The sequence below is a fragment of the Esox lucius genome, chromosome 24, assembly GCF_011004845.1.
Source record: "Esox lucius isolate fEsoLuc1 chromosome 24, fEsoLuc1.pri, whole genome shotgun sequence".
Taxonomy (NCBI): Eukaryota; Metazoa; Chordata; class Actinopteri; order Esociformes; family Esocidae; genus Esox; species Esox lucius.
The window spans coordinates 13,705,606-13,730,577 of NC_047592.1; the positions used below are offsets into that span (position 1 = coordinate 13,705,606).

The following is a 24,972-nucleotide window of genomic DNA, read 5'->3' on the forward strand; positions in this document are numbered from 1 at the left end:
CATGCTTGACTGTGGGTATGGTGTCATTGTTGATCTCATTGTTGAAAGATATAAGTTGCTTCAACAAAGTATTAGTTTAAGGGTGTGCACACTAATGCTACCAGGTTATTGTAAGGTTTTTATTTATCATTTTCCCCCCTCGAAGGTTTCAGTTTGTTTTTCAATTGAATTGTTCACATTATAGGTCACATTAAAAGTGGGAAAAGTTCTGACATGATTTATCTTTGTCTCATTCTTTTACATCACAAAAACCTGGCATTTTCACAGGGGTGTGTAGACTCAATTTTCACTGTACAGCTATATCTCATAGCTGTATACCGTATACGTACAGATAAAAAGTGTGGGCCCAGAACATAAGAGGCCTCTTGCTGTTGTAAATTTTAAGTTAACATTTAAACAGGCCGGTCTGTGATTTACTGTAGACACATATGTTAGGCCTACTTCAGAAGGATGCAACACACAGGACAGAGACATCCTGAGGAAGTTTACCATAACAGAGCTTACAGTAACCACCCTTCAAAGGCCACCATCTTGGTCAGTATTATGCAACTAAGTGGGGTTTCAGTGTACACAACGGAGAGTTGGGAACATGAACGCTTTCAAACGTTCCTAGAATTGGGCCCAGCATGAAAATATGTCAATAACTGTTTTGAGACAATGGTTTAAATATCCGCTTTTACGCTAATTCCCCAGAAAGCCAAATAACATTTCCTTTTGGGAAGGCATTGGCTAGCGGCCTATCATGGTCCAGTGGCTTTTGTTATTCTGCTGGAGGGAGGGTTGGGCAGGGTGAGTGGGAACCTTTTGTCTTCCATCTGAAACACCTTCGCTGGAATTAGAATAGTTTTCACTGAAGTCAATGGACACTGATTGGAATTCCTTTTTTAAAGGGTGAACAGGCGAACACTCACACACGCACACACACAGACACACACACACACGGTAAATCTGCAAAAATCTATGTTTTTGATTATTGACACTGAAATCCAACAGCTGGTGATTGAAGGACTGACACGTTGTTACAAAGACATACAGGATTAATTAAGGATTGTCAAAGGCACACAAGGTTCTATCAAGCAAATACAATCACATCAATGTTATTGTAAAGCTCCATCCACCAAAAACACAATAGACTGCCCTAGCAGATTAGCTATGTGTCTCACGGAGGCGTCTGACCAATGACGTTCGGGTCTGACACAAAAATGTAGTCGTATTAATTGAATTTGGCACTTGGCAATCACCGGTGTTAGACATACGGTGTTAGACATACGGTGTTAGACATACAGTCTTAGACATACGGTGTTAGACATACGGTGTTAGACATACGATGTTAGACATACGGTGTTAGACATACCGTGTAAGACATACAGTGTTAGACATACAGTCTTAGACATACGGTGTTAGACATACGGTGTTAGACATACGGTGTTAGACATACGATGTTAGACATACGTGTAAGACATACGGTGTTAGACATACGGTGTTAGACATACGATGTTAGACATACGGTGTTAGACATACGATGTTAGACATACGGTGTAAGACATACGGTGTTAGACATACGGTGTAAGACATACGGTGTTAGACATACAGTCTTAGACATACGGTCAGCATTGAGGTGTGGGTGATTCCAACCCGGCAAGTGAGGGATCTTGTTCATTCATTCTCTGAAGCTACATTTGACCGGGACTGTAGATGGCAATCAAATGGTTTTGAAGTTGGGTTCCCCCAGGGGAAGGTTGCTACGGCAAGTACTTGGGGGCTCTCTAACTTGTAAATGGACCCCAGCCAATGTTCTTATAAATGTAAAGTTGTCTGAAAGTGACCTCACCCAGTCCCAGACATATCACAACCAATCACAATAATCCCAATTTAGAATAGGTTCAGGTGTTACTGCCTTTCCAATTATCAAACAAATACACACACACACACACACACAAACACACACACACACGGCTTGTACCAGTACACACATTCTAGTAAATTAAAGTACTGTAGTATGGTGTTTTGAGAGCCACAAATCATGGTAGCTATTTCTATTTGCATCCCTTAACCTTATCACACTTCCTTTTTCAGTAACTCATTTGCAAAAAAACATTTGAGAACATGACGCCTAGTTTTGTTTAACATAAACCACAAAGAGTGTCTAGACTGCTATTGGTTGCTTTGCAGTTGGCACAACTACTTACCTGAAAAGTACGGTTTCAGGGAAATGGTTACAGTACATACAGTTATTAATTTGTGAAAATGGCAATGGCAAAATAAGTTTGAGAAAGTGTCTCCAGAGTGTGTCACTTCACAGTTCACACAAGAATCAATGTTTCTCTCTTAATCACCTGAAATATTAACCCAGAGCCAATATCTCAGGACAAATTTTGACTCGAGAAGAAGAGTGTTTTTGGACATCAGGGCTAAAAGAACGTACTGAGATTCAGATGGGGAAAGAATATCCTGAAAATAAAAACGTGTAAACAATCAGACAAACCTAAACTTTTTAATTCACTCTACTGAGTTGACAGAATACTACAACTGTGGTCCCCATGTTGATACTGCAGGCACATGCTGTAGGCTCAACAGGTTAATCTACGCAACACCTTGTTTACATACTGTTCCACTAGAAGGAGATAGTGGGGGGTTGCCCAAAGAAAAACATCTAAGGTTGCTTGTTAAATTGACACCACCTCCCAAATTAATATCTTCTGTTCCAGAGATGCAGGAAAAACATGGAAACCCAAACAGAGGTCACTGACCTCTATGATGTGACTATAGACAGGGTGGCTTGACAGATTTAGCCAACTGTCACAACCCGCTTCAACCAAACCTCTGGGGTGAGTTTCCAGAAGGCTTTGTTAACGCAAAAAACGTTCATGCACTAACTCCAGTTAATTTAACGTAAGCTCTACAAAGTATTTTAGAAACAGACTCCTGTTCAAAATTGTGCATTTGTGCTCTCTTTGACTGGTACTGTTAATAAGATGGGCGTATACGTGTTTGTTCCAAATAGGCAAACGATGTGCGATGGTACATGGCGTCATCAACGCTGCTCAATAATAGTTCCACTGTGTCCTCTGAGGTACTTTGGCGGGTGTGGTGTCCAAACCGTAACAGTTCCTGCTGGGCCAGACCCAGATTAGACAGGGGCACACTGTTCCCCTCTGAAACACACACTCACACACAAGGAACCGTTTAATGTTTTCCTTCTGTGCTGTTCCAGTGCCCCCAAAATAAACAGAGAAAACAGAACAGTGAAAGTAGGGTTAAAGACCCTCGTTAGCGAGAGGCTACAAGTGACGCAATCCTGTACTGATGAGCCATAGTCGTTTTCAGATGTTGTTATAGGCCTCAACTACTGCAGTCACTTATCAGTGTCACTAAATGGCCATGAAAACCATGAATGACCTTTTAAAAGCAACTTGCTTTTCTTACAAGATTTCATGTTGAAGTGAAGGTGTTTGTATTGTGTGCTTCTTCCTTTATCAATGAATTGATCTGTAGTTTTGTTTGTATTTACATATTGCTATACCAGAATCATGTACATTATTCTTAATAGATGACTGTGGGTTATACCACTATAATCAGCAAAATGTGCCTATATTTGTATTTTCACTTATATAGGGGTTTTCTCATCTTGTGCACCTATCCCTCCGAAATTAAATTTAAATGGCTTTATTAGCATGGGAAACGGTTGTTTACATTGCCAAAACCAGAGGAAAATAAGCAAGATAAATAATAAATAATTAAAGTGAGATTTATTTTTCAAATAAATATTAGTACACACAAAAGTGTCTTATAGTTTATCTTTCTCTCACGAAAGCAGGGATGCAAACTTGTGTCTGTCTTTCCTTGGGGCCCTGAGACAAGCCAGAGCCAGAAATCCTAACTTTTATACCTAAACTTCATTTAGTCCTCACGTATAATAACTCATGCCAAAGGGTAATGCCTACGCCTAAACGTTACACCAATGCTAACACTATGCCTAATTGTACTTTTTTCCCCAATCCCAAAAAGCGGCTGTGGGGACCTCATGCTTTTCTAGCTTTGTGGGGACATCAGGTCCTGTACACAGGCGCGTATTACTCTCACACTCCTCCCTTTTACTCACCTCGTCAATTTGCGTCGCGGTCCGTGGCACGCCTTCGCAGTTTATAAAGCATCTCGGTGAGGCGTGACCAGTCATTCTAGTCTGGTCGAATATTTGCTTTTTCCGAGCAGAACGGGCGAGGAGAGAGTGAGCGTTTAGTACCGAAGTTTCATAGCCGAACATTACCCACGTGTTTTATACTTATTGAGAAGTCAGTAAATATTAAACAAACCTGGTTCAGAAGGATTTAAAATATTCTAAAGAGACGCGAAGCAGTGTTGTTCCCTGCTTTGATTTAAAATTGCTGGTTGGGTCTGACTTCTATTATTAATTTGAGATTACTAAAAGAACATTTTAACGCAGGTAAATAACTTAATTACCTGAGCCAGTTGTGTACACTGGCACTCAAGATTTATAGAAGCGCCACACGATATCGTTTGCATGAAACTGCAGCCAGGTAAGATGCGCTATAGTATTTGTAGTCGTCTGATTAACCAATTTCATGTGACTGTCACAGTTATGTTTTAGAGGGAACGAAAGTGCTTTAAGTTATTCGTCGGTATTATAACTATGGCATTTGTAAATTAATTTAGTTTTAAATCTGTCTTCGTGTTATATTGCATGGCAATGTTGTACAGCTGTGGTGTGAGCTTGTAAAGGCAGTAAACTTCGAGATGCTGTTGACTTCCCATAACCTAACCTCAGCTCCATCTAATAACTATATAGCTGTTTCACTGAAAGAAAATCCGCATATGTATTAATGGGTAACTGCAGTCCTTTCTGTCTTCAAATTCCTCTTACAGGCTGCTGATAGGACAGCACATTGACAGTTCAGCCGAGAACATTATCTGGGATTAGAAACACAGTACTCTATTTACTTATGGACTTGAAACACCTTATAGAGAAAAGCAGTCTTACCACATTCTAAAAGTGTGTGTGTGTGTGTGTGTATATCTGTCCCTATGGTCAGTCATGGGTCTTGGTCAGTTGGCATCTGATCGTGACACACACACACCAAAGCATGCCATTGTTTTTAGGAGAAATAGTTTAGGTGGTTTTGGGGGGAGGTGGGAGGTAGAAAGCAAAGCTATTTCCTGAGAAAGGCCCGCCTAACAATGGCCATCATCTCAAAACAGTCGGCGGTTCTCCGTCCAAAGCAACATCTGAGGGTGGCTGTAGGATGTTGAGCGAAGGGCAGGGAGAAAGGGGAAAGGATTGTGCGACACAATGGCTTTGGCAGCAGCGCTCACAATGTGTACCCAGAGGAGAGAGGTGTTTTGGCGGACTTCAAGACAATGGGAGGGCTAAAGAATGTACAGTACCAGGCAAACGTATGGATACACTTTCCCATTCAAGGGAATGGGAAACTTCAGCAGTGTAGGTCCTGCTGGGGTGTGTTGAGGCATGACCTCTGTTAGACGGTGTCTTGTTAGGTCACAATGGAATCAAATTTGTGCCTGCATACTGTGCCATTCAGGACCACAGGTCAATTTAATACCATGACTGGTATTGAAATGAAGGTGAAATTAAAATGGCGTCAACTTGCACTCCGCTTTACACCTAATGTTCTGTATACTTCAGATCACTTAATAGATATTTGATGTAAAAGAAAAATACTGTTTTAAATGAAACAAGGCTTTCTCCTGTTCTTTAGTGTTCCCCAACTGAATTCCACGTCCTTTCCAAGGCGAAGGTTAAGCATACTATAGTTATCTTTTAGGAATGGAGTATTAAGATGAAAAAGGACACCTCACTGGACTATGACTGTTTCCAGTTTGACAGCCTAGGTTGTGTGTTAGTGTGTTTGTGTGTGATTCTCCCCCAACCGTGTCTGTGTCAATATACTTCTGGTTTGAGTGATCAATGTGATAAGACTCAGAATGATTTGGCAAAATGCGCATTGGAGGACACATGATCTCAACCTTTCTTCCAAACTCGCTTAGGAGTTGATGTGATGAGTCATGGTCATAATTGTGAATCACTAGATAAAGGGGGGGGGGGGACGATGTGGGAAGTTAAAGTTTCTGATTTGTGGTCATTTATTTACCCAGGCCTTGACGTAACCTCTTGTGTTTCTCTCTTTCGCGTTCCAGATGAAGACGTTGAGTCTTGCTGCACTCGATTCAAGGAGAAAGTGACAATCCCAACACATGGGACTGACTCCCTCACCGGCTGTGTAGTGTCCCCTCCCAACCCTGACCCTCCCCTGACCCCTGGCACCACATCCAACCTCAAGTCCACCATGAATCTCAACACCTTCCACCTGATGCAGACCCTCAAGAACTCGCCGGCTGCCTTACGCCGCCGCTTCCGCCGGGACCGCACCGAGTCCCTGTCACACGGCGACCCCCTCTTCAAAGTCCACTATCTGGGCACGGAGAAAATCTTCTCCCTGGATCGGGAACAGGCCCAGGACGCCATTGCCCGACTCCTGGATGGGGCCGCCAACGGAAAGAAGCTGAACAAAGACCACGCGCTCGTCGTCCGCCCACGCTACGTCGAGGTCAAGGAGCTCAGCACGGGACGGCAGCTCACCAAAACGTACCTCCAGGACATTGCGTACTGCGCGGCAGACTCGGCGAGGCCCAACGTGTTCCTGTACATCTGTAAACAGCGCGGGCAGCAGCTGCAGTGCCGGGTGTTCTGGTGTAGCCGGGCGGAGCGGGCACGGGACATGACGGCCTGCCTGGCCCACTCCTTCCAAAGGGCACTGAGCGACTGGCAGGGGGACGGCGTCGTCGGGTTAGGGGGGAGTACCGGCACGCTCATCCCGGCAGATGTGTGTGTGAAGGGGGGAGAGGAGATGGCGACCACCCCTACGACCTCCCAAAGCTTCACGTTACCAGCCAGCTGTGGGAAAGGTGAGAGCACTTGACCTGACAAGCTGACAGATTCAATTCAAATCAATAGAAAAGTCATTTTAGGAAGATTTGTAAAGGGTTTGGCTCCATGCCAATAGGATAATTTGACGGTTAACGCATGTCTTCACCTTTTGGGGCGTAATGCCTGTCTTTGTGCAGAGTTAAATCAAATCCAGCCTGCCTGTTTAACCCACTCCCTCTTGTTTGTAGCACGCTGGAAGAAGAGGAGCTCACTGTCCCATAGTCCCCTCAGAGCCATTACCAGGAAGGGATCCGCCTCAGACATTTGGCACTGAAGATTCACAGGTCTTTGTGTGACAGTGGCTGGGCAAGAGCCCTGGGGATCAAATACAGCACTGGGAGCAGAAGGGGCTGCAAGGACCCACCACTATTGTACAACTGTTCTCAACTGGACCACACTGAAAAAAAGGATTAACTGAGGGAGAACTCCTGGTCTTTTTCAAATGGGACATTTTCTTAGTAAATGAGTGAAATTAACAGTAATTTCTAGCTATCTGGGCCTTTGAATTTGGAAAGCTAGTGAACGTGGCATTTGGTTTACAGCGTTGTATCGCACTCTGGTGGCACCGGTCAGGTTTACCATGGTGCGCTTCTGGGAGTTCAAGGCTCAAATGCTCATTTCCGTCATTGCTTCCGGTCCTTGTTTTCCAGAGTGGCCTTGACCCTCTGAAATGTGAGTTACACTTCAGTGAATAAAGCATGAGCTCTTGGGTGCCTTGATTGAGAGAGGATGTCGTCTGTCAGTGGCGATCACAGCCTGGAATGGTTTAAGACGGTTACAGACAGTCACTCTGATAACGTGTTTGTAACATTTGATTTAATGTAAACTTGAGTGGTTACAACCAAACACGTCATCTACGCTTTTTTTTGAGCGGACCAGCACAGAGGAACTTGGGCTGGTTGTGAGGTGTGTTTTGTTAATCGTTTTTTTTGAGCGGCTTTGTAAGATATTTGTACTTGTGGTAAAAAGAAAAGCCTTTGCCATGACCCTCGGTTCTTACTTTTCCAGTGTCTCTTCTACATGGGACACTGGGATGAAAACGCTGCTTACGTGATTTCAGATTGGAATTTTCTGATTTTCATTTCTCCACTTGGATTTCTCCACAAGTTCTAAAATCTTGCTCTGGCCTTGCCTGCTCCTGTCTGCTTCAACTTTGGTTGTTCTGGAGCTCGGCATGCCTCATAGCATTAGTGTGGCCTTAAGCTCAAATACTGGTTTCCGCCCAAACACTACTCTCTTCACACATTATTATGCCAAGTCAGCGCATTCCAGGCCATAATGACGTCTCTGACAACCAACACCAATAGTCACGTCACACCTCGGCTTAGTCCCAATGCATTTAATCCGTCACAACACTTTGCGCTGCATTGCATTCGAGTTGAATGATTAACCAGCTGTGTTTGTATAGGGTTTATGCTGGAGACTGCTGGTCTATGGAAGTGAAGGTGTGGAATAGGACAGATTCTTCCCATTCTGTGGGGTCATCTCTTTTAGACTTATACCTTACCACTTGTTTAGTGACAACAAATGTTTTACAATGAAAGGTGCTTCTGTTTTTATTTTTTTTAATGTGGTTCTTTGACTTGACAAGTGATGTCAGTGATGTCAATGGATGTTTTTAACCATTTATTTAAAATGAATTTATATATTCAGATTTATATCAAACTACAAATGGTGACAACCCTTCTTGGGAGTGCAACTGCCTGCTTTGTTTTATATTTTCTATGTTTTTAATATCTTTGTCATATCATATTTAAATGTATTCTATAAAACAATAAACTTTTATACCATGATTATTGCATGTTTGTGTGTATGTCTGTTTATCTTCGTGATGACGCAACATATCCAAGACACCCTGACTTGGTAGCAGAGGCTTGTTTAAGCTGAAGTTAGCATGTACTATTTCCTTTTTTAGTACTGTTGCTGAAGATTTGATTAATGATAGAAAAACAAGACGATTCACAAGTATTTTAGAGGCATTTTGCCCGTTTCTTAAAGGGTTGGTCTATCTTGGACTTGCAACAACATTCCACTGTGGGGCTGGCTGAGCTGGCAAGACCGGAGGTCACCAGGGGTCGTGGGATAAGCTGAAAGTCAAGAAGCTTATTTCTCAGGGTGTTTTATTCTTGTGTGTCATAACATCATTTAAAACAGGCATTCACCTCCACTTCACTCACAGATGGTGGATTTACAGTGTCCCCAAAAATGGAGTGTCATACATTATATGTGCCCTTCAGGATCTTGGCTCTGGCACTTTCAGATTAGAGCAATGTTTAGACAATGGTTCCCGTTTTGGTTTTGGCACATTGTTCTCATCTCTGCAGAAGATTAATTATTCAGTACTGCTTCTTTGACTTAAAGTATAAATTCACAATTCCCTTTAGCTGTGGAGCAGACACCGATTCATTATGGAAACCGATAATTCCACCAACCTCCTTACCTTGAAGCTGCTCATCTCCCTCCATCCTTCAACCTCTACTGAGCAGCTCATTAGGACTTCATTCACTGGGTACCAAAAATAAGAAAATGTCCTGGAACAAGGACAGACTATGGGGACTTGTCCATGGTTTTTCTAGTGCACTTATGAATATCACTGTGGTAACATTCTGGTCTTATTGAAAAAATAAATGTCACTGTGCTTTTCTGACCCAGAGACTTGGAGGAATATGGAAACCACTATTTCCTCTCCATCCCGCACAGTGTTGACTGAGAAAACCACTCCAGGGGAACATCCTGGTCAGTCTTTCTCCGAGGGCTCGGCTACAGCGGGTTGGACTGGCTTGGCAATACTGCCCTGTCGTCTCTGGACCTCCAACAGGGTCTGGACGTGGAGTCGCCGCAGAGACTTCACCTCTTCTAGGACTGGGGGTGATGGTTGTGAGATGGGCCATGAGGATGTAAGGGAGAAATAAGAGTGAAGAGAGAAATTAGAATAGAACTGTTCGCCAGACGTCTACAGCCCAACAGTGCCACCTTCCTGCTGTAGACTATAGACAGCATATCAAGCTGTAATCTTGGGATATTAAATGTAGTTCAGGTACAAGGCATCTCAAGCCCCCCCCCCCCCCCCCCCGAAAAGTGACAACGGCTCACCTTTTTCGTAGTGCAGCTCATCCCGGTTGCCGTAGACAACATATGTCTCCAGAAAGTTAAGCAGGGCTCCAGAGACTAGGAAGCGCTCTGAGAGTGGAAGGCTTTTCAGGTAGCGCATGTCCAGGGCAAAGGGGTTGGAGGGAGATGGAATGGTGCAAAGACACACCAGCTCACTCACGATATCCCACACTCTTATTCCTAGAGGGTGAGACAGAGGGGAAACAGCATTATGGCTGATCAGACTAGAGAGTGATATAGTGCTTTGGAAGTGTTATTGTCATAGCGGGATCCAAACTAGAAAACACATAAAAGTAAATGTTCTAAACCTTGGGAGCCCCAGTCCGTAATGGACTTGAGTTTCATAGGCGTGTCCTTCACCATCGAATCGGTGCCACCAATGTTGACCAGGCGCTCGTGATTGGACCGTATCCAGGCATACGGGCGGCCGTACTTGGCGTAGCCAGCCAATAGGAAAAGAGTGCAGTTCACTTCCTGGAGACAGAGAATCAGTATAAAACACTGACTGGTTCCCAATTTAAACTGAGTGGAATTATGACTTGACTACTCACAGGCACCGCAATCTCCCTCTCACTGGGGGACGCTGGCAGGAGATGGTCCTCGCTATCGGCCCAGTGGAAAAAGAGAGTTCAGTTATTCAGTGTGTGTGTGTCTGTGTGTGTGTATATGAGTGCATGTGTGCAGGGCCGGCTCCTGGCATAAGCAACAAAAGCGGTGGCTTAGGGCCCCTGACCGCTAGGGGGCCTCCGACTGCCAAATCAAATTTAGCTTAGGGCCCCAAAAATGCTAGACCCGGCACTGCATGCGTGTATTAATTTATGCATGTGTTAGTTCCATGCTTACACACGTGCATTGGTGTGTGCACGTTTCTACTTGTACATCGGCTCCTTACGTGTGGCCAGGATGGTCAGGCCTCTGGGAGTGGCGCTGCCTCGGTTGCGGAGCCTGATGGGGCCCCTCTGGGTCCTCTGGTAGGGGGGAGCCAGGATCACTAGCCAGGCTGAAGGTGCTACTGGTGCTGCTGGAGGACAAACCGCTACTGAAGGAGGAGGCTTCGGACACGGCAAACCCAGGGGAGCGCCAACCCTGGGGGGAGGGACCAGTGGGGAGGAATAGGCAGGAAGGAAGTTACATAACCTGAACTTCTTGTAACACAGGTTTTCAGTCCCCGGTGAGATATGGTACACTTATGGCACATCCTAAGCAACATAACTCTAGGAATAAAGAAGAGCCTGGATGTACTGGATGTTCGGGGTTTATATATAAACTGCGGAGTTAGAGAGACTAACCAGGTCCTCATTGACTACGGTAAGAAGTAGTTCCTCTCTTCCCCTTAGCCATGGTTGAAAGTACTGGAAACCCTACATGGTAAGACAAGAAAGGGGTGTCCTGGTGATGATGTGTACATTTAAATGGATCATTCACGGGCTGGATGGGGCGCTATCCGGTTCTAAAACCATGACAACTAACCTGCAGCGATCCCAGCAAGGCCAGGTCAGTCAGGAAGTGCTGCAGTTTCTGCTTTTGTTCCCTCTCTCGCTTCTGCCACACATATGCCCGCACATACACACCACATACACACACGCACACATATAGAATCTAATTTTGTAAGTGTTATATTTTTAAACATGTTAATTGAATTGCTTGCATCTAAGAGGAAGGACCTGTTAGCGTGTATGTAAAATAAAAACACACGTCTTGTTTCCAAGCAACGCGTCAGCATCAGCATCCATGACAAGTAGCCTTCGATTTTTATGCAATCATGCAAATTACATAAATAAGACAAGCGTGAGGTCGGTTTGAGAAATGTGTTATCCGAATACATGTTTAACTATGTTGAATTGAGTGGTATACATCACCCCTTTAATTGCAACAAAATTATTAAATGTCTCGTTCTTCTAAATAAAATATGCCTTTTAGGCAGGTTACTTACACCGCTGCTGCTGCTCATCTTGTCAATGTAACGATCTAAACCTTGAAATGAGCGTTATTTATGTGCGCTGTCCCACAAGAAGCAATTGCATATGCACACATCCATTCCCCTTTTTTGCTAGTCTTCATTTTTAGAAGTCTACATCATTAGATGCCCATTTCTGCGAGTGATCTAAAAATGATATAGCTTAGATTTTCTTCAAGGATAGAGATCTAGTCTATATCCTTTTTCATTTCGGGAGATTCCTTGTTCTTCGATCTCATCTCTCGGGTGTTGTCTCATACGCAAGGGGTCCTCTGTATATTCCCGTGAAATAACGAAACGTAGAATTCGGTTTAAACGATACAATAATAATACATTAAACGTATATAGGTGTTTGCTAGGATCCAAAGAAGCTTTACATAAGGTACAAAACAAAACAGCGTGAGGAATTGTGTGGAACTCTAAGTCTGGCTTACAGTTCTACGTATCCTACATAACTATATTTATTTCAGAAATAATAAATTAATATACTTACATTTTATGACACATTTTTTATCTTAAAAGGTAAGAAAACATATTTTCTTCGTGTGCCAGTGTTGATTGGTAGATCCTTCTACAGCAATCAACTATCCACCAATTAGCCAGTGGACAGGTGTGAATGCCACCAACAGTCAAAATCTCGCGAATCATTCACGTCAACACAAATTACTAAATACATTTGAGAAAGATACGGAAATCTTTATCGAGTTTGTACTGTACCAAACATGACCGTAAATTGTAAAATGAAAGTTACTTTGCTTAAAGTCCTGCTGGGGTGAGTTTAGAAAGTGGAAGCTAGTGACATGTGAACTAAACTATGGGAATCTGTAGCCAGGAGAGTCAGTGCTAGAAACAATATTGGTTACGGTTCAGCATATATTTTAACTACTTTTGAACGATTTCTTCCAGGATACTGTTACTCTGTGTTACAGTCAATCACACTATACCTCTTGCTCCAGTTGGTAAGTTTGTTTAAATTTACAGCGACTTTCTGTGTCATGTGAAAGTGTCTCCCCCCGGTGGCCATCTACAGCACAACATGCCTTATTGTCAATACGGTAACCGAGACGTCTGCCTTAACGCTTTGTAGGAGAGAGGAGACTGCCACACCCATTCGAAAATGAGGAGAAATACCGAAAAATGCTTTAATGGAAAATATATATAATACGTTATTTGGACACAATTCATTTTCTCAGATCCACTTATGAATTTTGAACATGATTTAAAATTCTGAGCATAATTTTTCAAACTGTAGATGATGAAATATGGTTCATATGCGTTATAGACCCGTAAAATACATGTCAAATATCCATTCAGCCTGCACGAGACGAAATTATTCTGTTAGCTTTTATGAGTGACCCTATTCCTATAAAAGAAAACACGCTTTGTGTCAATTCATTTGTCTTTTAGGAACATTCCAGACTGAGTGTCATGAGCGCCACTTCTGGCTGGTCGTCAAGTCTGGCTTCCTTAGCCCCATGGTCCGGATTGAAGTTGAAGGTGAATGTCCAACGTAATGGTTGAGAAATGGGACAGAGTTTAGCCAGCCCGTTAGGTTAGAGCCACAGGCTGAAGAAATGTTTTACCCAACTGGCCCTGGTTTGTGTCATGCGTAACTGTACACACATATAGATGTGTTTTCCGAGGAAGCCAAATGTGACTAGAATGCCATAGCCAACAGTGAACATTCCCACTCACTACCTGTAAACCTCTGATGTCATCAGACCACCGTGGTGTCCACTTCCTGTCTGGTCAGCGGGCCGCAGAGTGTGGCTACACAGTCTTCTTCAATCACCGCGGAGACCTGGTGTTCCGCGCCTCGTTCCTGGCCTGCCACGTTGACAACCAGGTTGACCCCACTGATCGATTTGTGCCATAGGTTTGGTCGGGAAAAAGCTCTTGTCCTCATGTATTTGTTATGGCTCATCGTGGTGTCTGTTGTGCAGGGCGACTCGGAGGTGCGTCTGAGGGGATGGCTTGTGACCAAGCAGCTGGAGGGGAAGGACCTAGCCTACCCTTTCCTCCTGCAGTGTTCTCCCCATTGGCCCTGGGCCAGCCGGGAAATGGTCTGTGAGGAGAACTACATGGAGGTGACTGACGGCCCCCCGTCATCAGTAGAACCCGACCGTCCATCCAAGCATGGAACTTGAGAACCCTAACCCACATGTTTCAAATCGCCTGCTTTCATTTCACCTCCTCGTGTCTCTCCTCTGAAATGCTCTTCAAGGTGTCCGTAAAGCGACCGCTCCCCGCTCCGTTAGGCTCCGACGTGGTGAGGAGTGGGGTGATGTTCCACGGACCGGGCCTCCACACGGAAGAGTCCAGACCCAGACCCGTGACGGAGGCCGGGGCCCTTGGCTACCACGTCTCTGTGTCGAGCTCCCGAATCGTCATGCGCTGCCCCTACTCCTCGCCCTTCTCCTTCACCCTTAAGGTTAGAAGTTGCTGCTACTTAGACAGAGGGTTCGTGCCCCCCCCCCCCCGTGTTCGTGTTGACCGTGACCCCCAGTACTCTGCCTGTCGGTGTAACCGACGCACACAGGACACCGGCGTGGAGCTGGAGGTGGTCAACGCCACGGTCCTCTACCCGCATCAGGGCCAGACCCTCGCCATCAGCTTCACCGCGGCCTGTCCCCTCAGTGAGTACACCTTCTCTCTGTGCCAGTTTGAACCGGTTTACCGTCCCTCGTTTTTCCACCTCTGATTTCCTCCTTCCTGACCGGCCTTTCCTCCACGCGTCCCCCCCATGGCTCCCCCAGACGAGGCTACGGCGGAGGGGGCCCGCTTGCTGTGGTCTGCGCCCCACGTCCTCACCCCCCTGGTGCGCGAGCGGCCCCGGAACTGGGGAATGAGGATGGGGGTGGAGACACTCGTCCTGGGGGAGTGCGCGGTCAAGGACCGGGGTTACCAGCTCCGCCTGAGCGACGGATTGATGGAGGTTAGCGTTCCGTTCGGCGCAGAGGGGACGCACATTAAGGTATATAAAGTGCACGCACGTGCGCACACGCACCCAGGCCGAGACACGAGCGCGCACTCTTAACCCCGTGTTCTGGTCCCAGAGCGGCGTGTTGGACGGCCGGTACAGCCAGTCGGCGTCAATGGACCTGTTCTACATGCACCAATGGGAGGAGGAGCGCTGGCCCCTCACCCAGCACCGCTCCTTCAGGTTGCTCAAGACCCCCTACGTCCCCCGGAATCCCACACTCACTGACAGTCAGTATCTTTCTGCTTCCGCTGTGGTTAATCGGCTCATGCAAAACTGATGTGAATGTAATAGTGCAGCCATTGGCCTGTGGTGATGCTGTAGGCTGCCGACTAATAATAATTAGTCCCCGAAACCCATGTCAGGCAGTGGTTTTACTCTGCTCCGGGTCCGACTCTGAACGCCGTGTGTTCTCCCTGCACAGACACCAGCCCATCCCAGGAGGTGTTCTGGGTCACCCTGGGGGCGTTTCCTCTGGATGTGTCCCTGCACAATGTCACCGTGGGGGGTCAGGGTGACCCCCTGCCCTGGGACCAGGTCCTCAACCCCAACAGGACACACTCCTACCAGCTGCACGTCCCCTTCTCGCACCCCCTCGTTCTCCAGGAGGTCAGAGTAACCCAGAGACAACAATATGAGCACCGGTTCTACTGGGTTTTGCGGTTCTGTAGAATACCTCACTAATAGTATTGTCAAGCTTCGTAATGTAACAGTGTCTCCCTTCTGTCAGTTCGGGGAAGGGGGCTATAGGAAGTACTCCCTCTCTCTCACCTTTGCCCTGAGCATCTCGCCCCCTGGCGAGGTTTTCTACCATAACGCCACCATTGTGAGTGATGTTCACGAACCAACAGGTGGATATTCATGCTAAGATCTGTACAGCACATGGAACCCAATAGAGTTGCATGTCCTACTGTGCTTCAGGGTAACGCTAAATATGCCTTTATAGAGAATACATTCCCCAAAACGGTTGGTTACTATTTCAGCCTTCCTATCTTGCTTTGAAATCCCTCATTCTCCCTCTCTCCCCATACACCTCTCAATGTTTCAGCCACCCTCCCCACGCCCATCCCAGCCCCTCCAAGACTGGAGGGTAGGTGCATGGAGAACGGCTTCCTGGTACTGCTGCATTATGGGGCCCAGGGGCGGAGCTGGGAGCTCTTCCTAGGGGCCCGCCAGCTGGACTGGGAACTGGTGAAGACGGGGGGCTTCAAGGTGGAAACGGAAGAGGAGTACTTCAGTGTGAGGATCCCCCTCTTTAGTCCAGGCATTATCTTCCAGGTGAGGAGTGAGAGGTTTGGTGACCCGCTGCCCGGGCTCTCCTCATGGCTTCAGCTCTCAGTCAAATTAAAACCGTTATTTCATTTTTCGATCCTTTCATCTTTATACATCTCCGTATTCTTAACCACATAGACAGGGTCTTTGATTGCTCTAAAGCGAATGTGCTCCCTTGGCTTTTCTACTCGCTCGTCAGAAAAGCAAAGTAACTTTTACGTGTCGATTCCAAATGTGTGAAGGGATAAAAACCCATTTAATTGTGATCCTTTTTTAAATTAAGGATACCCATTGCTCTATTGCCCCCCCGTCTCTTTATAGTCAGACTAGGAAAGTACCTGTTCATGTGATGCCACCTGTGGTCTCTTAACACAAAACTACAGAAGCGTTGCAACACGTATTAGGGGAAACCCGCTGTTACTAGATCACATGGGGATCGGCAGGCACTGGAGGCTTGTCTTCAACAGCCTCTTTTAATCTGTAATTAACTCAAGTCAGCCCTAATGTCATTCAAAACCAGTGATATGATACAGGAGCCATCTGTGTTCAGAACAAGTAAGCCCAATCGGTGTCCATTTAGGATTCACTTTAAATAATGGGTTTCTCTGACTATGTACTGTTGGCCATTGGAGAGCCTACAGTGATTTATAATTATCATGATACTTGATCTGACATCAATGTTCCTAAATGGAGGCGTTCATCATTTCCCCCTCGGCCTCCTCTGCATGCAGGAACTGAGTTTGCAGGGTCTTGTAGCCCAGGTGGAGGTGAGTGTGGTGGACATAAACACACTCAAAGTGGAGGACCGTGTTATCCAGAACTGCATCTTCCATGTCAGAGAACTACAGGGTATGACATGCACGCACGCACACAAACACACACACACACACACTTCTTATCCCGAGGTGTTGTGAGCACTAATGCTTGTCGTGACTTCCAGTGTGCTTACCGGACAAGAGAATGTTGATAGTGACGGACACGTCACGCACGGTCCCACCCACCCAGTCCATCCGCACCAGCCTATTGGATCCCAGCTGTGTTCCCCGGGAGACGGATGGCGTCAGGGCCCTATTCAACTTCTCCCTGGACTCCTGCGGTACCACGGAAACCGTGAGTGCGTGCTGAGCGTTAGCTGGGAACAACGCTGCTCTTATTTCTGGGACGTTGTTCTAGGTTCAAGTGCATCCAAAGTTCCTGTTGGCGTTAAAACGAATAGACATGCTGATATGTCTTTTCTAGGTAATGGGGGATTTAGTAGTGTATGAAAACCGGGTGCTGTATCTGCAAGAACCTCTCTCCGGGGATCACCCGCTCGTCCACAGTGACTGGTAAATGTTGTCTAGAACTATATTTCAATTTCCTCATGGCATTCCACCACACATTTCAAAATTCCCCTTTCATGGTCCTCCATTTTCCTGCCTGTCCCATCCAAACCCACACAACCAAACAATACTCAGAAAGCAACCAAAGGCTTACTTCGGCCTCTATCCGCTCTCTGCTCACAGGGACTGGGTCAGTAGTAGAATGAATCGATCTTTACTCCAAAACCCCCACTGTCCACAGATCGTTTTCTATGTCCCAGTATGTTGTAATGTCATGTATATAGGGTTTCTGAAACCTTCCTATCTGGAACACGAACTGTTTTCCACCACCTTTTAATGGATCTAAATTGTCTGTTTCAGGCTGACCATCCAATGTCGCTACCCCAAAAGTGACCCAGGCACCGTCTTCAGTGCACAGCCGGTCAACTCGACCTTTGACCTTTCACCTCTGCCGCCCCTGAAGCACACTCGCAGGGAGGCCTCCGGCAGAGGAGTTGGGCTGTATGTGGCGGTGGTGGGAGTGGCAGTCATTCTAGTGGGAACTTTGATTGCTTTGAAGATGCGCCTCTGACTTCCTAATAAAAAGAAATCTAAACATGTTTGCTGTTGGTTCAAATCCTTCCTAATTATATTTACAGTAATAATCCCAATGGAAAAAACCCTTCATGGACAAGACAGACCGATGAAGGATGTTTTTGAATGCATTTATAAACCGCATTGTATCATGGCTAAAATGTGACTGATCTACAAATATTTCATTGATGGTTCAGGCTTAAGTACCCTACATACATGATATACCAAAGTCCTATTTGCACTCTACTTGTATCTATTGAACTGCTGGTCTGAATCTGAGCAAGGTAGTTAACCTTCATTTTGCTGGAGGTTGTTGCAGTGAATTAGAATGTGTTTTTGGTTAACTTACCTGGTACAGTAAGAGTTAAAATAAAAATGCATGCCTAGGCACAGTTTTTATTGTCCCAATGGTTATGAATTCAACCTGACTTGCAAATTGGAAATGAGCAAATAACTCCGACAAGGCAAAGTGTATTCCATGTGGACAAATAGTGCAGTGCATCACCCTGGCTTTTAATCCATTGCTTTGTACATGTTCAGCTTGTCAGGTGAACGTTTCCACAATGCACCAGGATTACTGCATTTGTCATGGCAACACTTCAGTGGGAAGGACAAGCTGCAGGCTGCATTTCTGTTAATTCCTTGCAATTTAACTTGCCATTTGTCTGTGTTCACATAAATGACATCTAAATTCGGTCACATCCAAATCTACAAAGGCTATTTTAAAATTCAGAAGCATCCGTATTGTCCCATTATAGAGTCTTAGTTTCCCAACTGTGATGTGAAGTTGAGTGCCCCTCTATCTAGGTTGGTCCAGTGGTCTAAATTGCAGTCTCCACTGCATATGTACTGTTGTAGCATGGGTTAGTCCTGTCCACTGCTCTTAACACACAACTCTCCTATATCTTTCAAATGTACTGTTGTAGCATGGGTTAGAGTCCTGTCCACTGCTCTTAACACACTACTCTCCTATATCTTTCATATGTACTGTTGTAGCATGGGTTGGAGTCCTGCCCACTGCTCATAACACACAACTCTCCTATATCTTTCATATGTACTGTTGTAACATGGGTTGGAGTCCTGCCCACTGCTCTTAACACACTACTCTCCTATATCTTTCATATGTACTGTTGTAACATGGGTTGGAGTCCTGCCCACTGCTCATAACACACAACTCTCCTATATCTTTCATATGTACTGTTGTAACATGGGTTGGAGTCCTGCCCACTGCTCATAACACACAACTCTCCTATATCTTTCATATGTACTGTTGTAACATGGGTTGGAGTCCTGCCCACTGCTCTTAACACACTACTCTCCTATATCTTTCACATGTACAGTTGTAGCATGGGTTAGAGTCCAGCGCACTGCTCTTAACACACTACTCTCCTATCTTTCACAACTGTCTTAAAACAATAAGACATTAACATTAAGACATTTACTGACTACATTAAAAAAGCAAATGTCTATGTGTATTTTCACCCAGATAAGTCCTCTATCAACCTCTGTGTTAAACTGACCAAACATGCGACCCAATTAGCTAATTGCCTACATGCACATCATTAAGCTTCTAATGAGTCAATTAAGGCACCAACTTCATATAAAGGTGTCAGGTAGCAAAGGCTAGTACTCATGCATTGCTGTTTGGTCCTGGATATTAAAAGTGCATGATTTATGTTAGTGTGTGGTCAGTAGGTGTAGTTCCCTAGCAGTTCCTGGCTAGGCTGAGACACTTCTTTGATCAGTGACAATGGCTTTGGGGTTTTTGTTGGGGTAAGTGTTTGTAGTGGGCAGAGTGATATGCATTAGAGTACATATCAATCAACACAGCTTAAGACTTGTGACTTTCTTTCTTGCAGAGTATTGGTACTCCTATCTGTGTGGCCAAGAGTAAGTTGTGCTGATGTTCTAGGAGGTAAGACATTTTTGAACAAACTACAGAACTGGCAAGGAGTGATTTAAAAAAACATGTGCAAACATTGTTTGTACTTTGGCAATATGTACAGTTGTCATACCAATTGTGAATTTAATTGCTTAATTCAAACTGGTCCTAACCTTGTCGGTTCCTATAGTGGCTGTGGAGACTGAATGTCGGGATAGATACCTATTGGTAACAACCCGCCTAATTGCTGAGAATGAACCACGCTTTGAAGCTGTTGGTTAGTAAACTTATTTATCTTTTTATGAATGTGTTTCTTTTGTTTTGCTTAGAGTTTAATGAGATTGCCTTTAGTGTGCCAGGCCTGCATTTTGTACCCTGTGGGTGACTTGTTTGACTGTGACTGACTCTTACTGTTTCAGATGCCGATGGTGTTCATGCTATTACAGAGCTGTATGGTTCAGAGTGTGGCTACATGTTCAGTATCCTCCCCCTGCATGGCCATGCTGAGCTTCGAGCCTCTTACTACTCCTGTCACACTGACAACCAGGTACATCCTAACCCTTCCCTGTGAAGGCTACAAGGGCTCCTAAACATGTGCAGACCGTTGCATTGGGAACAAACTAATGTCGTTGTTTCTTTTTTTATTCTCTCAGGGTGATGAGGTGTTTGTTTTTAGTTTCAACTTGATCGCAGCTGATGAGACTGGTGAGGAGATGACCTACAGAATAAATGAGACCTGCTACCTCCCTCTGCCCTGGTCCCCCAGAGAAATCCGCTGTGAGGAGAACTACATGGAGGTAGTGAGGGACTGCGTATCCAGGGGTCTTTCTCTAGAAGGGAGTTCCACTATATCCTCCTAAGCCTGTGGAAGAATAACCTCTCTTGTGACCTAGGTGTCGGTGAGGAATGACATGTCCTGTGTGTTCAGTAAAACGGAGGACTACTGGATGGCTGCCCAACTTACGGTAGGCAACATGCAGTGTTGGATTTGACGGCTTTAGACATCGGTGTCTCCTCACTTGCTGAGTCCAATCTCATGCCCTGTCTCCCCGCCCACATCAGGCCCACCGTGTTGCCACTCCTGCCTGGCAGGTGATGTTCCAGAAGGAGGGGGAGCAGCAGTTCAGTCCCATGTCCATCCCCGAGGCCCGGGTTCTGGGCTATGTGTTCCACCTCACCCAAGGGAGGCTGGTGTTCCGCTCGCCTTACAGACAACCACACTCGTCTCTCGTCATGGTGAGAACTATTTCCTTTTCAAACCCTGACTTAAGCCCCCCCCCCCCCCCCCAGTACAGTATCAGCATGGACCCTTTTGATCTGTTAATTCTAGGTGAATGGCACCAGGGTGGAGCAGGTCCATCCAATACTGTTCTCCAGGCAGCGATGGGTGGTCATGATGGTGGATTTGGTCGTTGCTTGCAGTACTAGTAAGTCTCAAATCCATGTCAGTTGTATCTGTTAAGGTTCAGCCTGTGATCCTGTCCACCAGCTGGCGTTGTAGTAATGATGGCATTTGATCTTGGGATAAGGTGAGACAAACAAAGACTGGGAAGAAGTTAGCAGTAATGGAAGCTCAAGTGTATCCCATGACTTAATGTTGGTCCTTGAGGGCCATATGAAGATCTACCACTAGTTTTTCATTCCACTTTAGTCTGCCATCAGAACAGCTGGTGAGTAACAAACTGTCAGGCGGTTTGGCCCCATAAGACTGGCAGTGAAGGGCCCTAACCTTTCACTAGAGCACCGTGAACTGACTGGATGATTAAGTCTGACCGGTTCTAACCGGTTGTGTGTTTCCAGATGATGGAGTCTTTGACGGTGTGGATCTGATCTGGGAGACTCCCACTCTACTGTCCTCTCTGGCTTCTGGACTGGCTGGGCTGGACAGCATGCAGGTCAGCATGGGGGTGGATGGCCAGCTCCTGGACAAGGCGACCGCAGCAGGCCGTGGCTACAGCCTGGAGATCAGTGACGACACCATCCGTCTCAGCATCCCCTTTAACGCAGAGGGAGGATACAGACATGTTAGTAGGCGGTTTTGTGTGTCGAGTTTACCTCCCATTGACCAGCTGGCTGAAGTCATGGCCTGGTTTATCATGGTGTCTTTTGTCTTTTGTCTTTCAAACCGTGTCTTTTGTCTTTCCAGAGCTTTGTGATGAACAACACGTACCATGAGGTCTACATACTCCATCTCTATTTTGAACAACTCCTGGTGGATGAGGGTGGTGTGGAGACCAGAATCCGCTTCCACAGACCCATGAGTACACCCCTTCTATGGCAGGACCCCTCGGTCATAAACCGTAAGGCATTCTGGGAACTAATGAAGTTGCTCCAACGTTGTACGCTGACCGGTTCAATAACCTGTTCTTGGTCTAATGCAGAGACGGACCTGGCAGAGCGTGTCTTCACGGTGTACCTGGGGAACCTCACAGACATGGTCAACCTCGTGGCTGTGAAGCTTAACGGCCATGCCTTCACCGTGCAGGAGGCTAATGAGAGCAACTACAACATAACAGCGGTCCACCAGTTGAACAGCACCCTGCACGGCTACATTCTCAGAGTGCCGTTTGAAGACGTCATTGTCCACAAACTCGTAAGATGAATCCTTAACATGCTTAAAGGGATTACTGCTCTGAAGTGTCTCCAGCATTAAGAGCCCATTTGCCCTGGTCTTTGTGGCTAAGCTTGTTTTTTCTGTCTGTAGTACTCTACAGAGGGGCTCTTCCTCTACATGTTGTACATCAACTTCACATTGGCTGTCCTGCCCCAGGGGGAGCCCTTCTACCACCTGACATCAATAGTTGCTCACTTCCATGATGTCTGTAAGTGGACTTGGTCTGTCACTTAATTCAGGGTGGATGGCATGAACCTACTCCAGTGGGTTTGTTTCAACCTTGTATGTTGACGACTGCTATTGTCTTGGAACAAGTAAAACACAACTTACCCGGCCTTTGGAATGTTTCTCCATCAGTTGCTCCAGTATTCAGTGCGGTCTGCAACTCCAGGAACATAAGTTTCCAGATGGACCACCAGCCATTTGACTACCTGTGGGAGGCGGCTATTGGTCCTTACCTTCTGACCCCGAGTCTGGCATCCAAGCGTGGCTATGTAATGCAAAACGATAGCAATAGTCTGACCCTGGAAGTGCCCCTTTTCACTGTTGGATACACCTATGAGGTGAGACGCTCGCCGGTCAAACTGAATGGTCATTGACTAATACAAAAGCAGAAATTCTAACCCTTTAGTGTTTTCCAGGATATCCATTTGGAGCAGTTTTCTGGCACATTTGAAATCCTCTCAAGATTTTCCAGGACCTTGGAAGTGGCACGATCATTGTCGATGCGCTGTGTCTTCCAAACTACTGAGCTCATAGGTACCTTGTGCCACACTAACCTGCAGCTTGAGTTTGGTGTTTGCATAGCAATGACTTATAGCAACTTGTGGGCATGTTGTTCAATCAGTAACTCTGTCTCTAGTATGTTCCACCAAAGGAGTGATGACCGTAGTGAAAGATGTAACACTGGTTATACCGGAAGCAGAACCCAGCAGGACCTCTCTTGCAAATCGCACGTGCAGGCCCCAAGAGACTGATGACACCAGGGTTCTCTTTAACTTTGGTCTTGACACCTGTGGAACCAGAGTCATGGTAAAGTTGAGAATATCATTGATTTAAGCTACTGGGAACCTGTCACTGAACTAAATGCAAAAGTTTAATATAATGTCTTCACTTAAGAATCTACAGCTTTGAGTCTGACTTAAATTCTCAGATATTGCAGGTGGCCATTCAATGTACACATGAATGGCCACCTGCCATTTTTATCAGAGTTGAATTCTCATCTTGTACTCTTCCAGGTTGACTACCCACATGTAGCCTATGAAAACGAGATCCTTATTGAGCAGGTGTCTGACTCCGAGGCACCAGTAAAAACCAGTCCCTTAGTGTAAGTTAAGTTTTAGTTAAGGAGCGGCACGTCCATGGTCTCGTCAGTCATCGGTTTGATCACTGCAGAAACTGCTCTGGCTCTAACGTTTGCTTCAACTGTTTTTCTTCTCCAGTGTGACGGTGCGATGTGTGTATCCCCTGAGTGGGCTACACAAGCTGTTTGCCTATCGGAGGTTTGAAGCAGACTCCCCTGGAGTTGGCACCATGATGGTGACTGAAGTTCCAGAGAAAAGCAAGTATCCCATCTGGTTTATTGAGTAGTTGGTCGTGAAGCTGAGGGTGGCGTTGGTACAGCCTCTGTTCCTGACCCCTCTAGGTCCACCTACGTTGTCTCTGCCCACCACTGTCAAGCCTACAATTAGTGCTACCCGCTCTCTGTCCACTTCTCACAAACGCCCCAGAAGACCACTCTTCAGTAAGATTGATCGCTATGTCAACAACCCCCATACAAGATTAACACCTTGGAGGAATCTGCCTGCCATCCAACCTACAGCTGAATATGTCAGACTTTTCAGCTGGCAAATGAACAATTCAAAGGAACCAACTACACCCAGACTGTAGTTGATCTAGAAAATAGTATAAGATGTTCTTCTCAGATGTTCCACTTCTATTGTATTACCAGAGTCTCCACAATAATTAATGAAGCCACTGAATTGCGTAAATGCTGTTAGGCTATTTTAAATGTCTGTTAATAAAAGTCTTACCCATCACAGCAAGGTATAGATGGCATTTTCTTTGGGGGGCTGTATTTACTATGGTCTTGTGATGCATTGACAACAGTTCAGTCAGGTAAAAATGGGGAAACCTTAGCTCTTCTGTTGTGACCTGTATGTTTCTAAAAGGACAGGAACAGTTAAACATCAGGCCACATGATGCTGAGGTCCTCCTGAGTATTGTATTTGTGCTGCCTGTCTTGAAACCACCTTAAGTCCTGAAGCAATTTGTAATCTGCCTTTCTCAAACCTATG

The 24,972-nt window shown here is 45.6% G+C and overlaps 4 protein-coding genes across 6 annotated transcripts; 3 read left to right on the plus strand and 1 right to left on the minus strand.

The window, feature by feature from the left end:
• The first annotated feature begins 4,192 nt into the window (after positions 1–4,192).
• Positions 4,193–8,765, plus strand: si:dkey-19b23.8. The gene is made up of 3 exons (XM_010905939.3): positions 4,193–4,538; positions 6,175–6,942; positions 7,153–8,765. The coding sequence occupies exons 1-3, from the start codon at positions 4,523–4,525 to the stop codon at positions 7,236–7,238; spliced, it is 870 nt and encodes a 289-aa protein (XP_010904241.1). The 5' UTR covers positions 4,193–4,522; the 3' UTR covers positions 7,239–8,765.
• A 302-nt stretch (positions 8,766–9,067) lies between these two features.
• On the minus strand, positions 9,068–12,503 carry si:dkey-19b23.7. Of its 2 annotated transcripts, XM_010905938.3 has the most exons (8): positions 12,009–12,503; positions 11,546–11,617; positions 11,365–11,436; positions 10,968–11,161; positions 10,627–10,678; positions 10,384–10,549; positions 10,058–10,255; positions 9,068–9,826 (listed from the first exon to the last, which is right to left on the minus strand). In XM_010905938.3, exons 1-8 carry the CDS (start codon positions 12,024–12,026, stop codon positions 9,702–9,704), a joined length of 897 nt encoding a protein of 298 aa, XP_010904240.1. In that variant the 5' UTR covers positions 12,027–12,503; the 3' UTR covers positions 9,068–9,701. The 2 variants fall into 2 exon arrangements, with proteins under 2 accessions (XP_010904240.1, XP_019898899.1); XM_020043340.2 differs by lacking the exon at positions 11,546–11,617.
• A 120-nt stretch (positions 12,504–12,623) lies between these two features.
• On the plus strand, positions 12,624–18,199 carry LOC105031495. 2 transcript variants are annotated; one of them, XM_020043336.3, is made up of 16 exons: positions 12,624–12,804; positions 12,939–12,991; positions 13,440–13,529; positions 13,754–13,878; positions 13,976–14,119; positions 14,257–14,463; positions 14,572–14,668; positions 14,789–15,006; positions 15,089–15,242; positions 15,437–15,618; positions 15,743–15,863; positions 16,061–16,290; positions 17,016–17,133; positions 17,225–17,394; positions 17,524–17,612; positions 17,967–18,199. In XM_020043336.3, exons 1-16 carry the CDS (start codon positions 12,755–12,757, stop codon positions 18,175–18,177), a joined length of 2,259 nt encoding a protein of 752 aa, XP_019898895.1. In that variant the 5' UTR covers positions 12,624–12,754; the 3' UTR covers positions 18,178–18,199. The 2 variants fall into 2 exon arrangements, with proteins under 2 accessions (XP_019898895.1, XP_010904266.1); XM_010905964.5 differs by having other exon boundaries at positions 12,628–12,804; positions 15,437–15,621.
• A 1,602-nt stretch (positions 18,200–19,801) lies between these two features.
• On the plus strand, positions 19,802–24,724 carry LOC105031477. The gene is made up of 18 exons (XM_010905937.5): positions 19,802–19,952; positions 20,039–20,094; positions 20,252–20,338; positions 20,481–20,608; positions 20,715–20,858; positions 20,955–21,026; positions 21,124–21,297; positions 21,392–21,488; positions 21,862–22,085; positions 22,208–22,361; positions 22,443–22,654; positions 22,766–22,883; positions 23,033–23,238; positions 23,317–23,434; positions 23,538–23,707; positions 23,914–24,002; positions 24,118–24,236; positions 24,321–24,724. Exons 1-18 carry the CDS (start codon positions 19,930–19,932, stop codon positions 24,563–24,565), a joined length of 2,436 nt encoding a protein of 811 aa, XP_010904239.2. The 5' UTR covers positions 19,802–19,929; the 3' UTR covers positions 24,566–24,724.
• The last annotated feature ends 248 nt before the right edge of the window (positions 24,725–24,972 follow it).